This window comes from Rhyacophila brunnea, unplaced genomic scaffold (assembly GCF_057557595.1).
Source record: "Rhyacophila brunnea isolate RB1 unplaced genomic scaffold, BYU_Rbru_1.0 scaffold_10, whole genome shotgun sequence".
Classification (NCBI taxonomy): Eukaryota; Metazoa; Arthropoda; class Insecta; order Trichoptera; family Rhyacophilidae; genus Rhyacophila; species Rhyacophila brunnea.
In genome coordinates, this window is record NW_028232752.1 from 11,013,787 (window position 1) to 11,033,660 (window position 19,874).

Below are 19,874 nucleotides of genomic sequence, written 5' to 3' on the forward strand. Positions count from 1 at the left end.
GTTTCTTTGTGACTTCGACTCTCCGACTCGGAGCCCGAGAAGGATGCAACATGTCGAATGCAACAGCCAGATGTTTTTTTCAGACGAAACAGTTGCATTCGGTCGATCTGCGAAGCTCCATTTGGCAACACGTGTTATGTTGTTTCGTTAAATAACGATGACGTCACATCGACGTATTCGACACGTTTTTAGGCGAGACGAGTTCCAATGTGCGAGCCGACTAAGGACCGATCTATTCAATTATTAATCGTAATGTTTATTCTTGAAGAATATTTGCCTGCTATTTTTTCTGCTAGAAAGCAATCTGTCATTGATGCATGAATTTCGTCGTTTCCATTTCCGCATCGATTGGTAAATAATATTGGTAAAAATAATATTAAAACCCGATGAAAATACGCATGGCTATGTCGTCATTATGTTTAAATATTAAGTATACATACCTATATATTTATATATAAATTTGTTTGTTTATTTGTAAAACAAATATTTTTTTATTAGTAAGTAGTATTTTTTCTCTTAAAAATAAAACTTTCGCGTGCCATACAAAATCATTTGGCGTGCCATAGGTTCGCCATCACTGTACTATAGTCTCATGCATGGCCCCACAGAACAGATAATAAATAGAATATCGAATACGCAGCATGTTGATGCAGTATTTTGAATGTGTGAGTGTACTACGAAAAATGAAGCACGCATTATGCACGTGCAATAGTGTGTGTAATACACCAACATTAAATGAGCGTAAATGCATAAACCGGGAGCAGTTTTCAGTATTCGAGGTAAAACGTATTCTTGACACGTGTTTAAGTTTAGCCCGGATTCTTCCTTACTCGAGTCGGTTACCTACTTCGCCTTACCCGTTATGTATTTCAGTTCCCATTATTTCTGAGTTCCCTGCATGGCCCCGACATTTTGAAGCGGGCCACCAGGTCAGGATCTTTGACGGGCCCCATACCTATCGCTAAGGTTAAAGGCAGTCTGTCGCTCTCCAGGGGCGTTTTCCAAACAGTGTTCGAGGTCAAATAAAATTCATTGTATTTTTTAGAGATTTTTTAATACATCGAATTAAGGAGTATCAACAAATATCAACCAAAAATTGCATCGCAACAACTATATATATGTAAAAATGTAATAACTATTAGACCAAATCTAAGATGAGTTTATCTCATTTATTTGGTCGACTCGCCACGCCGCCCCCCCCCTGAGCCCGGGCCCCTAGACTAGAGCCCTATCAGCCCCCTCCCTTGTGGGGGCCATGGACTCTCATGTCTCCGAAGTGCGTTGTACTTATCAATATATGTTTAACCTGATCACGTCTTGTTTTTATTATTATTTTTTTCTGGAATTATCTTAAACAAAAAGATAAGTGGGTATACATTATTAACTATATTTTTTTTTACATAAATTTCTTCTTTGGCCATATTCGCCGAATAGCCGGACACCACGCGGCGCTTCCAAGATTCCCTGTCGTTCGCCAGTCTTCTTGCATTATATCAGCATTCCGTAGCTCTGCCGTATACACTCAATAACAGTAGCGAAGGGTGGATGTCGGCTCTTTAGATCCGCCATAAATAGTGCACATTAAAATTTGTTAATCATACGTATTTGTTGTTATTGAACTAAGACTACAATTTACTGATGGTATTGGTTAGTTTTTAAAATTCAATTATTAAACCCTGAGAAAACCAACCTGTAATAGATAATAGTATTATTACGTATTATTTATAAGAATAGTGAATAAAAATTCTAAGACAGGCAAAAAATGGCAGGGCTATAAAAATAATGCAGTTTTAAATGTCTCCATTATTCCACAAATGCTGTACTATGTAGAACGATGGTACTCACTGACGTCCCTATACAAAATGCCGCACAAAAGGCCGGTTCAGATTAGTCGAGTAATTCAGTCGAGTGGCGAATGATCTAGTTACCACTAAATGATTTAGTAACTCAAGAGTGTCAAACACAATACATTAGTGAGTGACGTGTCAAAATGAACAAATCATAACGTAACAAAGGAAAATAGATAAATTAATAACTTAATTTATAATGGCTGCATATTTCAACCATATGCGTGGATACTTTTTCATTATTGTCGGCGAAAACACCAATCAGGTAGGTACTTAGACACTAAACTAGTGTCATAAACGTAATCCGACCCCGGCGGCATCATGTCTAATCGGATTTTATTGCTTAGGGTCGAAATGTTTTTAAACGATCGACACATTAACAAAATTTATTTTAGATCGGTGTATCCGATAAGTTGCTCGTTATAACAGTGAATAAAAAATGTATGGAGAAAATCATAAATCAAAATGTCAACGAATGTTTCGCAGTACATCCGAGATCGTAATAACCGAGTTCGACTGTATTAATGGCTACTTAATTAACTACTTATTCTGATTACGTTTTTAATTAAATATTGTAATAAAAACAAAATATTGTGTTGTATTAAATAAAAACCTATACATACTGAACTAATGTTTTTATTTTCGAGTTAATCTCCTTTTCACCAAATCCAGATATTTGCATTGTATTTTCGAAGTCATTATAAGCAGATTGCCTAAATTGTTTATTGTTATATAGCAGAGATTTAAAATTCCAAAGGCACTACTAATATTTATGAAGAAAACAGTGTTTAGTTTTAACATTGAAAGGGCCACTCCTTTTATGATTGCCTAAACTAGAGGTCGGCAAACCACGGCTCTTGGGGTATTGGCTTGTGGCTCTTTTTTACCAAATTCCCATTTAACAATTTTTACAAAAACTTATGCAAAATTCACAATTTTTATTTTTTGCATTAATAATATATTATATAATATTATATAACTTATTATATTATAAAGGGATATTATCGAGAGCAAAAAGGTATGATTGTTTTTTTACTTTATCTCTCGTTTTTTGTGATGCAAAAAGGCCACGTACACATAGAGCGCAAAATATTCTAAAATAATATAAAATTTTTCGCTAAGATTTTTATAAACAAATAAAACAAAAATATCAATAGAGTTTTAAAATACTATAAATAACTCGGATAATAATAATGCCCTTATTAGCACTGATTATTTTAGGACAGCAATATTAACATGAGGGAATATTATTATTATGGGGAGATTCCAAGAAACCTTAGCATTTGTTTTAAATCCGCCCATTATTGCAAAGGTCTACAAATTAAACTTTTTCTATTTGATATTGACCCGAGCACTTTTGAAATACAATTGGTAGATTTAACGAGCTATGAAGCTTCATATTTGTCGGTATTATCATCAAAATTGAAGATTTAGAGAGAGAAAAATGCAATTTAATTTCACAACACAAGTGGAGCGCTCTAAATCTAAAAGATCTACATAAGGTAGATACTATGATGTTTAATACAAATGGAATAGCCTTCCAAACTAAGTGACCAGTTGAAACAAATTGCATTTACTATTTTTTACTATATAGAAGTCTACATAATATATATGTGAACAATCATTTTCAAACATGAACAGAGCATTCAGAGAACCGATGAAAATTTGGAGTCGTGCCTGAAATTAAAAACTACAAGTTACATACCAAACATACAGATACTGTCCAAAGAAGTGCAAAGAAGGTCATTAGTTTTAGGGAATGCGTGAAAACTGTGTTTAATTCATATTCTGTATAAAATATATTTATAATTTCAACAATAAAAAACATATATCTACATTAGTTTTATTCGGGAAAGCTTCCATTTAAATAAATCATATTAATAAAAATATATGTATGGCTCTCAAAAAAAAATTGTATGATTTCTTTCCTTGAACTCTAACAAAAATATCTTGGGTCATAGTTCCTAATTTTGTCAGAAAATCTTTAAAAATTCTAATCAGGGTCAATATACGGAAGAATCCAAAAATAATAAAAATGTGACCAAGACTATAAAAAAAACGTCTGATTTTCTCATAATAATGAGTAGTGTAAAGTGCAACATCATAATATTATCTATAGTATATACATAATATAGGAACGTCATTTCTCATTGAATCATTTTTGTTTATGCTAAAGTTTTTCTTTTTGGATTTCCAAAAATGTAAAATGCGGGTTTTAACAATTCCTACATACAGTACCGTTATAACAAATAACTATTTTCCTTTCGATAATTCGTCATATGATTATTTTCCGACTGCCTGTCTACAAGACATTCTTACTTTTCACTTTCTTGATTCTCGTAGGTCACTTCTGCTTTTGAAATATTTTTGCCTGTTATCTCGAGAAATGGTTTCCAATCCTGGTTTCCTAAAGAATGCACCTGTCAATTACCTACGTGGTCTCAGCCATGATTTATTCAGGATCGGAACCGTTTCCTCGTATCAAGCCTATCGGGCACCATTAGCGAGGGTTGTAAAACTAGTCAATGCGCTCCCCAAAGACGTATACATGCTTAATGACGTGCTATGTATTTTGTATTCCAAATTTTATTTTTCTGTATAAAATTGTATGCTTTTTGTTTGCAAATTTTTATTTTTCTGTATAAAATTGTACTTATATTTTAATATTATCATTATATACATTCTCTTCTTCTCTCTTGTAAAGCTAATATTTGTTATGAATACGTTGTGAACGTCTTGAACACAGAACAGATAATAAATAGAATTCCGATAGCCTATATACCAATACAGTAAATTTTGACGTAGGGTTTTGTCCTACGAAAATGAACCACGCATTATAAACGTGCAATAGTGTGTGTAATAGACCAATATTAAATTAGCGTCAATCCATAAATTGAAAGCCATTGTCAGTATTCGACGTATGACGTATTATATTATTGATACGTGTTAAAATTTATCCCGTATTCTTCGTTACTCGAGATCGGTTGCCTGCTTCTCCTTACTCGTTAGGTATTTCAATTTCCATTACTTCTGAGTTTCTTGATCATTATATTATCTAAATTATTGAATTTGGATTTGCTATGTCCATGTTTTGTTTTCTTGAATTAAAAAAAAATCACACGACTATTTCCGTGCTTTTGTTTTCCAATGTCTATTTTTTTAACAAAATGATTTACTTTATTTTTACTATGATTATTTCGTGGATGAATAATTCATCACATATATATTATGTCATGACTACATTATTAGTTGCAATATAAGAATAATATCTGTATTGATACAACTGTTTTGTATTTTAAAACAATACATGCGGAAGAGTTTATTCAAGTGTGTCAACAAAATCTACCTATATATACACCACGAATTTTAAAAACTGGTCCAATATCTTTTTATACACAATACTATTTTTTCGGTGTGGTTTTAAGGATACTTTTGACAATGAGGGCGACTCTCATCGCTTTACTCGTAGCCATTAGTTTATTTGGATTTCTTCACGCACAGTTGAAAGGTAGATATTTTATATAAATAATATGGCTGTCATTTGTAAAAAATCACTACAAATGTTGCGCTTCGTCTTGTTTACTTCCCGGGTCTTTTCGGATGTTACGGTATTAAAAATTCTCTACATCTACTTATTTAGACGACGGCTTGAGAGTGGTTCGATTGTTTGGGCCAACATCAGTTGAAATACGACCTTATGGTGGAACGAGTTCAAAAGAATTTTTTGAGACTCTTACTTGAGGTTGTATGGATACTATCCGTGGCTTTATCCAACTGGCTTCCTCTTAAGTATGCTTACATACTGTAGCTTAAAGTTAAACACTAGACGATATTTATATTTGGCCACGTATTTTTTTCCGACTTATACGCGGTGAAAGTGAGAACTCTGTCATTCTTGGTAGTATTGACCTGTGTGTCCCTAATAACTATCTTAGAAATCGGGATCATCAGTTGTTTGTTCCCTCAAGGTGCATAACTAACCTGCCACTGGTAATTCCAATTGGGAGGGCAATAACTCTGTTCAACTAAATCACTTCGGATATTGACATATTCCACCTGCGTGAGGATGAGTATATGTTTTATAAATTCTTAAAATAGGGTCTGCTTAGCTCATTCAGTGTACTTCCTTGTATCTAATTTATTTATTATTATTGTATTTACACTTTTCTATTGTTTAACAACTTTTATATAATCCTGTTAATTTTTCTTTGTTTCTAAATGTAATGTTCACTACATGTAAAAAAAAAATGATTTTGAATATTATCACATTACTAATATAGTAAGTATCCAGACCAAGGATTTTTAACCCGAATAGAATTTATATACGGGGGATTTCGAGATTCGTATTTTCAATCCCGCGAATTACGCAAACAAGTTTTATATAAAAATTCCAATTCGATAATCTCTAAAAATACGTACGTATATGCTTCATTCTACTTTTCTGGAAAACCTTAAGGGGAGAGGCATGCCAGCAGAGAACCTAGCGGAAAAATACGAAGCTTGCAATTTGAGATTTTTTTTTATAATTTACAATTTCAACTGTATTCATTAATAAATATGTATCTGAAAACATTAAAAAGATTTTTTTTATTCAAACTATTTAGATTTTTGACTCATTCATCGTTTTAAATTTTTTTATATTATTTATTTAAAAAAACATTGATTTTTATAAAAATATAAATGTGTATAACTTGAAATCCTTTTTATTTATATCAAGTCGAGTTTCAATATTGGGACTATACCTAAAGTAAATTATCAAAAAAAATCTCAAATTGCAAGCTTCGTATTTTCCGCTAGGTTCTCTGTTAGCATGCCTCTCCCTCTTAAGGCCCTTTAATTATAAGATTTTATATAATATAATTATTGTAGTAACACCACAACAAGCAATGAGGTCCAATGACGGTAGTATAGTGAAACACAAAAATAAGTAAGAATTAGGTAATAATAGTTTTTATTAAATTTAACACGTTCCTACCTTTTTCTTAAGAATATTAATTTTATCAGTCAGTTACAAATCTCGTACTTTTTTAAATTAAAAAATTCGTCGTTATTTTTACAATAAATATTAAAATAAAAGGATTTAAATCTCAGTTATCATATTTCCCTTGTATTCCGACTGTTTTTATTATGTATTTTTACGTGTTTTATTTAGACATGATTTGAATCTCAATACTATACGGAAATATATTTCCGATACAACAGCCCATGGTAAACAGTGATACAGCCAACTGCATGCATACATTTCTGGACTCGTCCGGACACATGTCCTACCAATGGATTATTATGTTACTCCTAGTCTCCCAGTATGTCTTCATGATATCGGACCGTAGATGATCTATAGAATAAAATACAACGCCACATTCATTTATAATTGGGAGTTGAATATCGTTCATCAGAATCTTCTTCTTTTTGCAGCAAATGCAGTATCATGTGATGATAGACATATTATTGTGGATTATCACAATGAGTTGAGATTGTCGCTTCTCAAAGGATTAGTTCCTGGGCAACCAATACCCGCTGAGCTGCAAAAACTCGTAAGTATTACTATGTTTTGTATTGAAACTATTTATTAAACCGCTCGAGAATTTGTGCTCTATAGATCCAAAGACATTGGTTGAATCGCATTCTCAAAATGTAAGAAATTCAATTATCAAATGTGTCGCTAGATTTCAAAATCAGCCAAGTCCATAATAGATGAATAGGAGAAAAACAGCTTTTTGTTTTCTCAAATACACAGTCACAAGGGTGAAAATTTATATTATTTCGAGTATAGAATATTTAAAATTAATTAATTCCACATTTTGATAATGCAGAAATGTTAGAAAGCAGTAGTTCTTCACCTTCTTACACCCACGGTGGCCGCGCGGCTTAAGCGTTGGACTATCACTCCGTGGGTCCCAGGTTCGACTCCTAGGTCTGGCAAGTAGTAGTAGTAGTAGTATATTGTTTTTCAATTTGTGTGTGAGTCAGGGTATGGACCTAATAGGTTGAGCAAATGGCTGACATCCATTTCTCGTAAAAAACGAAATCTGTTAATACAAACCTCTACTCTGTGGAGGCCCATATGATCATATTAGGATCGGACATGGTCGGAAAAAAAAGTTCTTTAACAATTCACAAAAAAATCAAAAATACCTAAATGTGGACTTGGCTGATTTTGAAATTTAGCAACACATATGCAATCGACTGTAAATGAATATGAAACGTATTACATATTAATAAAGATATTGTACGTTTTATAACTACTTGCTTGTATGCGGTATTAATATCAGAGATGTCGGGTATTAAAACCAAGTAACGAATTAAATTAAATTTCGAAACAAACTTTGGTATCGCAGTTTCAAAATGATAACACTAAGACCAGAATTATTTCCAGATATTATTAAACAAAAATGTAGTTCCCTTTTTACATTAGGTACTATTGATATTGATAAAATAAATAAGTGATCTGTAATAATAATCATTTTTTTTATCACATGATAATATTTTATTGTAGATTTCTGCTTGATTAAATTGTTAATATACCAAATTATATTTAGATTTACGTCTATTATACCATATTATGATAATATTATGTATAAGTACGCGTTATTTTTTTTTTTCTGTATTAGGGGTACCTACTCGATTAAATACATTTGGATATCACTGGTCTAGATAATATAAATGTTTATATTATGTCAACGAATGTGGTGTAATTAATGTGTTGTTAATCAATGTTTTCTTTCCAATAGAAAAAAATCTTATTGTAGTTATTAATTTTTGTAAATAATTAAAAAAATATATTGTACAGCCAAAAGTTGGTAAGTCTCTAAATCATGTTGCGGAGTAATTGCAACTAATTTGAAGTTTGACATGCCCTCTAAAATCAGGCGTAATGGTAATTTCTTTGTGATTTATGTGCATGTTCTATATCCGATGACCTTGATTTTTTGTCTAGCATACATATTTCTATATACCTACACCCATAATCCGTTGTTAACTCTAAATAGGTACCTTAATTATGTACTTACTAAATTTTAGCAGAAACTCCACGAATTTATCATAATTTATCATAAGTATAATATTTCTAATATTTATCTGATTGTATACTATTCGTCTAGAGTTGGGATAAAGACCTCGCGATTATGGCGCAAGAGTGGGCAGACAACATGAAGTTTGAGCACAATCCCGACCGAATTGATCGTAAGTATTTTATAAATATTATATTTATATGTATTCAGTTTATTTATTTATTTATAAAAAGAGTATTACGGCATTACAGCTATTGGCCAATGCGCCATAATACATAATAAATACAAATGTATAAAAATATCTTAATTACAAATAACAATAAAAAGACAGCATGTGTAAATATTAATGAAATAATATGATAATTTATACAATTATAAATTTAACATATTTAATACTTCCACAAACATTATATAGTTAATAAAAAACAAATCAACCGTTATGGTGCCATCAAATAAGCTAATTGCACGATACACAGCATCATGAAACATAACATCTGTCCTGAGACGAGGTATCTTGAAGACCGTGGAGCTACGAGTGATATTGGTGGGAACATGAAAATTAATATTTGCCAGTATATACGGATTGTAAATGAACCCACGAAGAAGTAAAAAGAAATGCTTTAAAAGAACAATCACTCTTCGGGTAGACAGGGATTGCAGTTCTCCTACCTATTTAGGCACCTACCGTTAATATCAATATAGACAAAAAGTAAATATATGTGCGCTCGTATTAGGGCGAAGATAGAATGCATTGGAAATCTCGAAGGGCGAAATCTCGGCGGTCGAAATCCCGAATCGACGAAATCTCGAATGGCCAAATCACGAAAGCTGAAATCCTGAAAGCCAAAATCCTGAATACCGAAATTCCGAAACAAAATAATTCGATGTATCCACATTAAATAGAGATAAAATATCTAATAATTTTCTTTTCTTTGAATATATATTTTTATTTATAATACTTATATTTTATTCCACAGCCAGATTTAAAGTCGGGGAAAACCTTTACAAATCGTCCGAAAATCCACTTAAGACAGATTCATTTGATTGGAAGAGGGCAATCAAAAAGTGGTTTGATGAAGTTTACATGTACAAATATTGTATGCTGAAGTCTTATGCATGCAATGGAACTGCTAAGACCGGACATTACACTCAGGTATACAACGACATAATAGTACCTACCTAAGATTAATGACACCCACGGTGGACACGTGGCTTAAGTGTCGGCCTATAGCGTCGTTGATCCTTGGTCTGGAACATAATTTCCCAAACTATGGGTCGCGACCCACCAGTGGGTCGCGAGCGAATATTGAGTGGGCCCTCGCCACTGTATACATGAATTAAAAAAAATAGGAAGTGATAAATTTGATATTTCTTTCAGCTATTTATAATTCCTAAAAATTGAAATAAACTTAGACTCAGACATTTTTGCAGTTCACGATAAAATTCGAGCGTTCATGAAAAAGCTTATGTTGTGGAAAAGTTGTATTGAGAATGGCAAGTATGATTGTTTTGAAACACTTGAAATTTTTATTATTGAAAACCACGTGCAGCCTAAGATGAACGTACTGTTTGAAATTTCCTGTCATTTATCACTGTTAATAAATAACTGTGACGACTATTTTGGGAAAGAGATGAAAAAGTTTGATTCGTTGCGTTGGATTTGTAACCCATTTCAAGACGACTTACCAACTAGTATGTCAACAAAAGCAAGTGAAGAACTCATTGATTTATCAGAAGATACGTCACTGAAAAATAGTTTCAATCGTAAACATTTAACGAAATTCTGGCTCTCAGTTGCTGATAATTTTATTATCCTTGCCTGTTCGATGAAGCTATGAAAGTCCTCCTCCTCTTTACTACCTCATATCTATGTGAGGTCGGATTTTCGGCTATTGTTAACATTAAAACTAAATACCGAAATAAATTGGATATATCAAACTCACTGCGATTAAAAGTAACTAAAGTTGAAGTTGATGCTAAAACTGTAATGAAGAAAAATAAGAAACAAATGTATCCTTCCCATTGAAATAACTTTGTAGAAAAACCTTGCAGGTGTAGGTATTTAAGTAATATTTTTTTTTTATTTAAGCTTTTTCTTATTTCAACAGTCTTTCATTCATATTGGTATATTTTTTTTATTTCAATTAGAACAAATAAGACAGCATTAAGTATTCCTCGACTCGCCACTAAGGAATCTGAGCATTACCAATATGTATGCCCTCTTTTCTCTAAGACAGCTAAGAGGTGGGTCCTAAGATTGGAAATTTTTGTTAGATGAGTCGGAGCCCAGTCAACTTTGGGAACCACTGGTCTGGAAAGTAATAATATTGTTTATCAATTTGTGTATGAGTCAGAGCATAGACCTAATAGATTGAGCAAGTGGCTGACAACTGTGGAGGCCCATATGATCTTTTTAGGATCGGACATGGTCGAAAAAAAAGCTCAATGAAAAAATTCAATTAAAATAAAATTATGTATATTCCTCAGTATCGTTTTTAGCAAAAACAGCAATTTAAGACACCATTAATAGTGAATATATACCTAAATAAGAAACTTGCAGTTTAAGACATTTTTTTTGATAATTTAAATTAAAATGAAAAATATGTTTATTTGAAAAAAAACGTTATTTAATGTAAATTTGTGAAAGGACCCCCTGTTATTATTAGGTACATATTATTATTTTATGGTTTTGTTTATTATTAAAAGTAATTGCTAAGGCCGTGGACAGCGTTCGGCAGAGCGTTGAGCGGTGTGCGCAACTCAAACGTATAACCAAAAAAAGACATTGTCTACGACCATTTTCATACACGGTTCAACGTTTGAGTTGCGCACGCCGCTCAACGCTCCGTCGAACGTTGTTCACCCTGGGCACGGCCTAATGCTTGTGTTCCATTGGCACGCAAGTCACACGATTTACAGTCTTCGGAAAAAAAATACGTATAGCACCCAAGTCAAGGGAATTTTAAATCTGCAGACCAGGTTCATTGGATTTCAAACATGTTATCAGAATTCATCCGTCAATCACTACGTAAATTCGATTTGACATCAATACGCATCATTTTAATAAAAAAAAACGTTTTATTATTATTCTAAGTATTTTTATTAATTAATCTGTTAATTTATTTACCTATTAGAAAATGAGAGATTTATATAAAAAAAAATATTCGAATTAATGAAATTCTTAAACGAAAACGTAAAATGTCTGTTGTTTTCACTACTGACTGTATTATTTTATGAAAATCTGCATGTAAAGTACACAACATTTTGGGATTATCAGGAGACATTACGATATTTTTAACAATCGCAACTGTCAAAGCTTGACTGTTTTATTCGGTCGTTGATCGTCCATTGGTCAGTAGCAGAGCATAGGAAAATTAGACGACTTTTCATCCTCGGACTTTTGGCTCGTCAATGGTGCGGAGTGCCTGCATAATGTATTGTAAAGATTTTTGATTAATTCAAAGTTGTAATGTTGTTAATAATTGAGTTGCCTAGATTCATAACTCATGTTTTGTAATTTTTGAGTTAAATGTACCAAGTGAATCTAAGGACATTATTTTATATAAAGAAAAATAGTTGGCTATCAAAAGTCACTTGAAACCATGTGAAAATCATTGACGTTGACTGTTGGTGTATTAAGTCACATATTTCAATGAATAATATTATGAGTTCTGTCATCAATGCCTTTCTAACCAATCAGGGACCTATATTTCTCATAATGTGTGTCTACAGCCTTAGGAGTATTATATGTATATATATATATATATTTAAATGTAAATCATCTCATTCACTCATTAATATTCAAGGGAGTTCAATACTTTTCTTCTAATTACAAAAAACAGTGCTCTGGCGTTTTTTTGCGATTATTTCAAAACTCGATTTTTGGAATATGTGAATTTGTGAATCAATTATTTTAAAAAAACTTATTTATGAAAAAATGTAAATTTGTTGAAAGTTGAAATTCTTCATATTTATATCAAATATAATTTCGATATTGAAATGAAATATGAAAATTATCATTATTATCAACAGGTTGCATGTTTTTAAGTGAAATTAGTGTTGACCACTTTAATATAAAAATTAGCCATATTAAAAATAGTATTACGAATTCAATAATTTTTATAGTATGTATCAATAGGTCATATGGCATACCACACAATACGTAGGATGTGGGGCGTCTCTTTACGAGGAAAGTCCCGGAACGTTCACCAAACTTTATGTGTGTGACTACGGACCCGCGTGAGTATATTATAAATATTAATTAAATAATATCTTATACGTATAATTTATACCATAAAATGAAAATTACTCCTCTCTCCCATCAGTACCCTCAACCTAAAGTCATGTAAACTCAGTAAAAACACAATTGTTCCGTTGTCCACAGTGTCGTGATTTTTTACCTACAATAAAAATAACCATCAGTTTTGTTACACGACCTTTTTAATTTATTGCAACGTGCGAATTTGAATTCTTTTACGCAAAGCCGCACACCGCATTATAATATTGGCGAAATGATTATTTTAATTAGAATAATTACCATCGCACCCAAGCTCGCAACAAAGGCAACTCAAATTTTGCAAAAATGTCTTACCAAGGGCCAAAATTACTGAGGATATCTGATTCGTCCACCAATTTAATGTGTTTGTTATGGTTTTACCGTTAAATGCTCCACTTGTCCGCTCTTTAGTCAAAACGCATTAATAAATAAATTTAGTGTTCGTAAAACGGCAGCGGTAAACAAATAAATACAGATGAATATAGTTTAAAAAATTAGATATACCAACATTGTTATAAAGGGCGAATATTGGCAAATTTGGTTGGTGTTGTATTAAAATTTTATATGCTAAGAACTTTCCTGATAATCTGTAAGTTGTATGTTATAGCAAAATACATATTAGTATGGATACATGCTCCTACCTTGACCTTGAAATATCATGCCACAATATGTAGCGAGCGGTATTAAGTATTACCAATAATTTCAAGCTATTCTATAATTTTTCTTTTATAAATGTATAGTAATCACTTCATAGCTTTGCACTCCGTAATATATTTGATTTAATATATTACCTATTTATTTATAACTACACCTATATATTAATTCAAGTGAATATCATTTGATCTAATTTAATGCGAGATAATCAGTCGAAGAGGCGTATCAGTGCAGTAAAAAAGTGAAAAAAGAAAACCACCATTTCAGTACTTTCAATGAGGAAACGTTGGGACTTCTGCTGATAACGAATCCAGCTATCTTAACCACTCGTAGTGGGGCCATGCACCGATTTGATCTTTGCTCGCCACGTCGACAAAATTCATTCTAAAAATTACATAACTTATTAATTTCAGCTATCATAAACCCATATTGACGATTACTTCTAATGATTATATCTAGCAAATACTTACGCTCCAATATTACTATATGAGTTCATAAATTTTAATTTTCAGAAAAGTGCAATCGTTTAAATCCATTGGATTCGGTTACTTTGACAAATAAATTTTCCTTCGAATTTGGACCACCAGCATTCAGAAAATCAGTGGGCAAAGCATGCATCCATGTTTATTAATTTCAGCCATCATCTGAGCGACCCTCCTGTGCCGAATTTTTATTTTAGTATATCGATTTTTTAAGTTAAACTTTTTGGCAGTTGGCTGGTCGCATATTATTAAATATATTGTAAATCTTTCAATCCTATTTACATTTAACTAAACACTGAATAAGATATTATTTTTAATTTCAGTGGAAATTACATCAATCGATATCCATACGAAATTGGAAAGGGCGGTGAATATCTTTCCTGCTCTACACAGTGTGATGAAAATAATAATCCTTATTATGGCGAACCATGTCCTGCAGAATAAAGAAGATTTTAGAGACCTACATTTTCATATACACGATTATAATACATATTCAACCAACATCAGTTACTATTTATTATCGGTGGCTTTTTATTTCCGATTTTTATTAATATTTCTTACATCAACAACCACAGATTCATTACATAAGTAGTTTCATAATGTTTTAATTAATTAATATGTAATAGATTTAACTTCACTGGCCGTTAAGTAGGTAAACAATATTAAAATATAAATAAATCTACTTTTTTAGTTATGAAATATCGTTTAAACAAATAAATTGTACCTATCTAGTACCTACCAACTTGAATTTAAAAAAAATTGCAGAAATCATATTATTATATTACATAATATAATATATTTAACCCATATCCTATAAGTACCTATCGGAGCAGAACCTTTTCATGACCACGTACCAAAAAAACTAAAAAATGTGCAAGGTATAATAACCGGCAGCGTGCTTATGGCTTGAAGGAAAATATAAATATGAAACTTTTTTCACCATGTCCGATCTAATAAGATCATTTATACGGGCCTCTACAGAGTGGAGGTTTATATTAACCCAATGCTTACGGGCCGCACAAAATTGTGTTTTTGCTAATTGCTTTTCAAATGCAAATTAACACGTTAATTAAAAAAATAATTAAAAGAGCCCGTAAACATTGGGTTTTAACAGATTATGGTTTTTACGAGAAATTGATGTCAGGCACTTGCTCAATCTATTTGGTCCTTACTCATACACAAATTGAAAAACAGTATTTGCCAAATCCAGGATTCGAACCTAGGACCCACGACGCTATAGGCCAACGTTTAAGCCGCGCGGTCATCGTGGGTGTAAATATGAATCACCAGTATAAATAAAATTAGTAGTACCTACTTATAAATGAACCCAAAAAAATAATATTAAATTATACATATTGGTGAAAAAGTATGCGATGTTTACTCATATAAGATCAAAAGATTTGACTATTTCAAACACTTATTGATGAAAATCCATTCAATCATCTAAAAATACAAAACAAAACCACCCAAGACATTTACCGACGAAAACCCTTATCATTAATATAATGAATTATTCGTATTAAGTAGGTTTTATCACTTAAAAAACACTTAATTAATGTGAGGGGCTTGGAAACAAAAACGGTAGTTTCCATTTTCACAATATGTTGGAGAGTCATTAAAAATGTCTTAATAAACTATTTTTTTTATTCAACGAATAAGACATAAGATTTCAGAATGTAATTACCACTCTATATGCTGAATATATATAAATTGAAAACATCTCATACACACTAGAAAAAATGGTTTATGTAGGAAAAATACGACGCCCGATGGGACTTGAACCTGTATCTGCTGGATGCGCGCCAGTATGTTTTGCCATTAAACTACGGGCGGGCGCCTTAAATAATTACGACGATTTTAACAAGAAGTTGTTACATAACATGCTTTCGAATTGCGTTATAAGGTTGGCTATCGGTTAAATACATCATTCTTATACATATGTATAATTTCTAAAAAAAAGTATTTTGAAATGTTGTTTGTATTTATAATACAATGTTAAAATACTTTTTTATACATAATACTTATAAAAAGTAATAAGACACTTTTATTGACTTACCGACATTTAATAACTGCCGTTTTTGTTTTTAGAGTCCTCATACACATACTGATTAAAAAAAAAAAAAACTATTTTTTCATAATATAATGACATCCACCTAGCCAGCTCTATTAGCAAACGATGTATTGACATTTTTATAAAGACTAACATTATTTATTTCACATATTACATTACCGTGAGGTTTGATGGTTTTCACAGAATACACGACATAATCGAAGAGTTGAGATTAAACGATACAATAGGCTTGATGTAACGGCTAGTTGACAACAGTAACCGTAACAATAATCACATGCACCCTTCTATTTGGCCGATTTTTTTTACAAATTTTAGCTACACATCATAAATTTTGACAATAAAGTTTATTCGTTAGGTAAATAAACCAATGCATGTAAATTTGTGGTATGTACTTACCCTTATTGCGTGTCAAGAATGATTTTTCATAGCTGCATGGATGAGACGACTAGATGATGGACATCTTGACACCACACAGATAAATGAAATGCGAGAAGAAATATACATACGTTACAATTTAAACCATCAAGTAGGCACGCAAGATTAATATAAAGTCTAGCTGTAATTTACCTAGGTTTGTGGTTATTGTAAAGACTCGTAATATATTATATTATGGCAGGCTTCAGTGGCGCACCCAGGGGGGGGGGGCAAGCGGCCCTGGCACCCCCCAAACATGAAAATTATCAGAATGATTTTAAACATAGAAATTGAAAGCCAATAAACTATACCTTGGGCTTAGACAAATAACACGGCAAAAAATGATTTGTAATTCTCCAGCACCCTTTTTAGAAAAATTTCATAGATTCTAATTTCTAACACAAAATTTTTGAAACACTAATGTCAGGTTTTTTTAGAAACCCAATCCCTAATAGAACTGTCAAAAAATTCTCAGTGTCCACCCGAATTCCGGAGTGCTGTATGTCATAGCTAAGGAGGGCTGACAGGGCTCTAGCCTGGGGGTCCGGGCTGTGTGGGGCCCGGCGTGTCAGGTTGACCAGATAAGTGAGATAAACACACATCATAAATTAGCTTTAGTAGTAAAAAAAAAAAGTCGCATACGGCGCTATTATACTGCATGGCCATGAACATTTTCAATTATATAATTGTGGAATATATTTTTTTATTATTTTGTGTCGATACTCGACAGCTCCATTATTAAAGTAGATGTCGTCGGTGTTTTGTAAAAAGGGCGAATCAGCCATTTTTGCGAAATTGAGATTTTAATGAAAACACAAGAATATGTACCTCACTAGCTTTGTTGTGTAAAAACGGCGAACTTGTATCTCTATGGGAAAGTACTTAAAAACGATAATAGATAAGTGACATATTAGGCCTTTTAAAATAAAATATGTCCTAAAGTAGTGGTAAGTGTTATGATGTAAGGGCGAATATACGATATTCGCCCTTCTTGCATATCCACCTACATATCAATGTAACCATTATTAAATCAAAATTGTCAAATTCGCCCAAGGTCGCTATCATTCGTATCATTTTACTATAGACAAAGCGTATTGGCGGGATTGTTTTTAGAAGTTTCCTCAATGTAATTTATGGCTCGATGACATTGAGCTACTTTACAAGCTGCTTGTCGTTGAGTTTAAAAGCGGGTGAGTCAGCTAGTGCGATTGTGATGATGACACGCAAAACTTTCCACTCGCTCAGAAGCCAACAAGCTAGCGATTTGAAACCTTCATTTTTGTACTATTTTGACAAGACGTATTGAGTAGTTCGTTTTTTACCGGCTGGTTCGCCACTATCGCTCTACTGTGTAGACGCAGATCGGCCCACACGCCAGCGTGTAACGTGTAAAGTAGCCCGGCTTTCAACTTTTCTCGGTAGATTGTTTACAATCTGCTTGTTAGCTTGTTCGATGATGACACTGGGCGAGTTTACAAACAGATTGTTAATTCGCTAACAAGCAGCAGCTTGTAAAGTAGCTCAGTGTCATCGAGCCATTAGTGATTAAAGAATGTTTAAGTTGACAATTTGTTAAACAATAGTTTGAAATATAGTTATTTACTTTTTCTACTAACTGAACAGCATTTGTATCCAATATTAAGTATTCATCGAGTGATACAACATACTTTACCTCAAAATGAGCGAGATGTAAGTTTTCTTGTTTAATTTTTCGTGTTGTAAAATTGTTAATTGGTTTCGTTATGTAATATTGTAATGTTACATTGACATATTAATATTGTTTGCGTATGTATACATAACATACCTACTTAATAATATTATATTCATTCTTTAAAAAAAATCGGCGTGTGTACTTAAGTACGCGCGTTATAAGTTATACTTTGGCGTAACAAAACTTGCGATAACCTAGATTCTTCGACTAGCTCTTAATTATCTTGTTAAATTACACTCGTAAGAAAACGGGCTGCTTATTGAAGCGCCGTTGTTTTATTTCTATAAATTTTAACGTATATTAACTAAATTATATAATTATTTATCATTGTTTTTATTTTTGAAGTAACAACTGCCACTATGATGTTGAAATAGTTTGTTTACGTAAGTAATTGCAAATGACCGACAATAATAAATTCACTGCCTAGGCAACGGAACAATTCTAAACTATAATATTATACTGTATAAACGTCACGATTGAAGTATCATACTGTGGCGTAAAGGTAGTGCTTTCGGCTGAAAACCGAACAATCGGTGGTTCGAATCCAATCGAGTGCGTTTTTTTCGTGTGAAAAAATAAATTATGTGTTACATGTCACACGCCAAAAATACACTCTGATCTGATTTCCCAAAAAGAAGTATAACTTCAAAAATGTGTTGTACTTTACCGCTCGTAGGCATGTTTTGACACGTAGATATTATTTATATTACCATTCTGACACGTCTAAAATTACAAAAAAGTGATACCTACTCATTATTTTTGGTATTTTAAATTGTCTCGCGGACAACAGATGGTTAAATTAGTTCAGTTCAAATTAGGTGTAATTATTGCAGAAAGATTGAGTGAGGCTACCGCTGTTCTAATTCGCTGGCGATGTTACTTGAGAAACCTTAAGAAATCCAATCCAACGAAACAATTATTGTCTCAAGTGATCACTTTCGTCGAAGTGGTGAAAATGATTTGATTTTGGACGAGAAAACAGGGAGCTTTGTGTCCGCATTTATTTGTAATGATTGTGGGTAGAAAATAAATATCGTTATAAAAGTAAATTAAAAAATCATTTGATTAATAAGCATATGAAAAAACACATTGATAAAATACCGAAAATCTGGCTATGGAAAGAAAAAAAAACAACTGAGAGCCGCTGGAAAAGAGTATAAAACTGCGACGGGAAATGTTGTTCAACATAGGAAACGATTTAATGTTTTCTGCGGAAAATGTACATATAAATGCAGTGATAGATTTTTGGAGGAAGATAAGGACATGATTTTTGGGAAATTTTGGAAACTCAGTGAAAACGATGGCAACCAAGATCAACAGAGACAATATATTTCAGATATTAAACTATTGAAAACTCCAAAAGGCAACGTGTAAACAATATTTCACACAATTTTATTCATTTTGTATCT

At 32.3% G+C, this 19,874-nt stretch overlaps 1 protein-coding gene across 1 annotated transcript; it reads left to right on the forward strand.

Moving 5' to 3' along the window:
- Window positions 1-5,222: 5,222 nt before the first annotated feature.
- On the forward strand, window positions 5,223-14,968 carry LOC147078879 (venom allergen 5-like). Its single transcript, XM_085948531.1, has 6 exons — window positions 5,223-5,355; window positions 7,263-7,381; window positions 8,948-9,029; window positions 9,835-10,010; window positions 12,996-13,096; window positions 14,593-14,968. Exons 1-6 carry the CDS (start codon window positions 5,286-5,288, stop codon window positions 14,711-14,713), a joined length of 669 nt encoding a protein of 222 aa, XP_085804657.1. The 5' UTR covers window positions 5,223-5,285; the 3' UTR covers window positions 14,714-14,968.
- The last annotated feature ends 4,906 nt before the right edge of the window (window positions 14,969-19,874 follow it).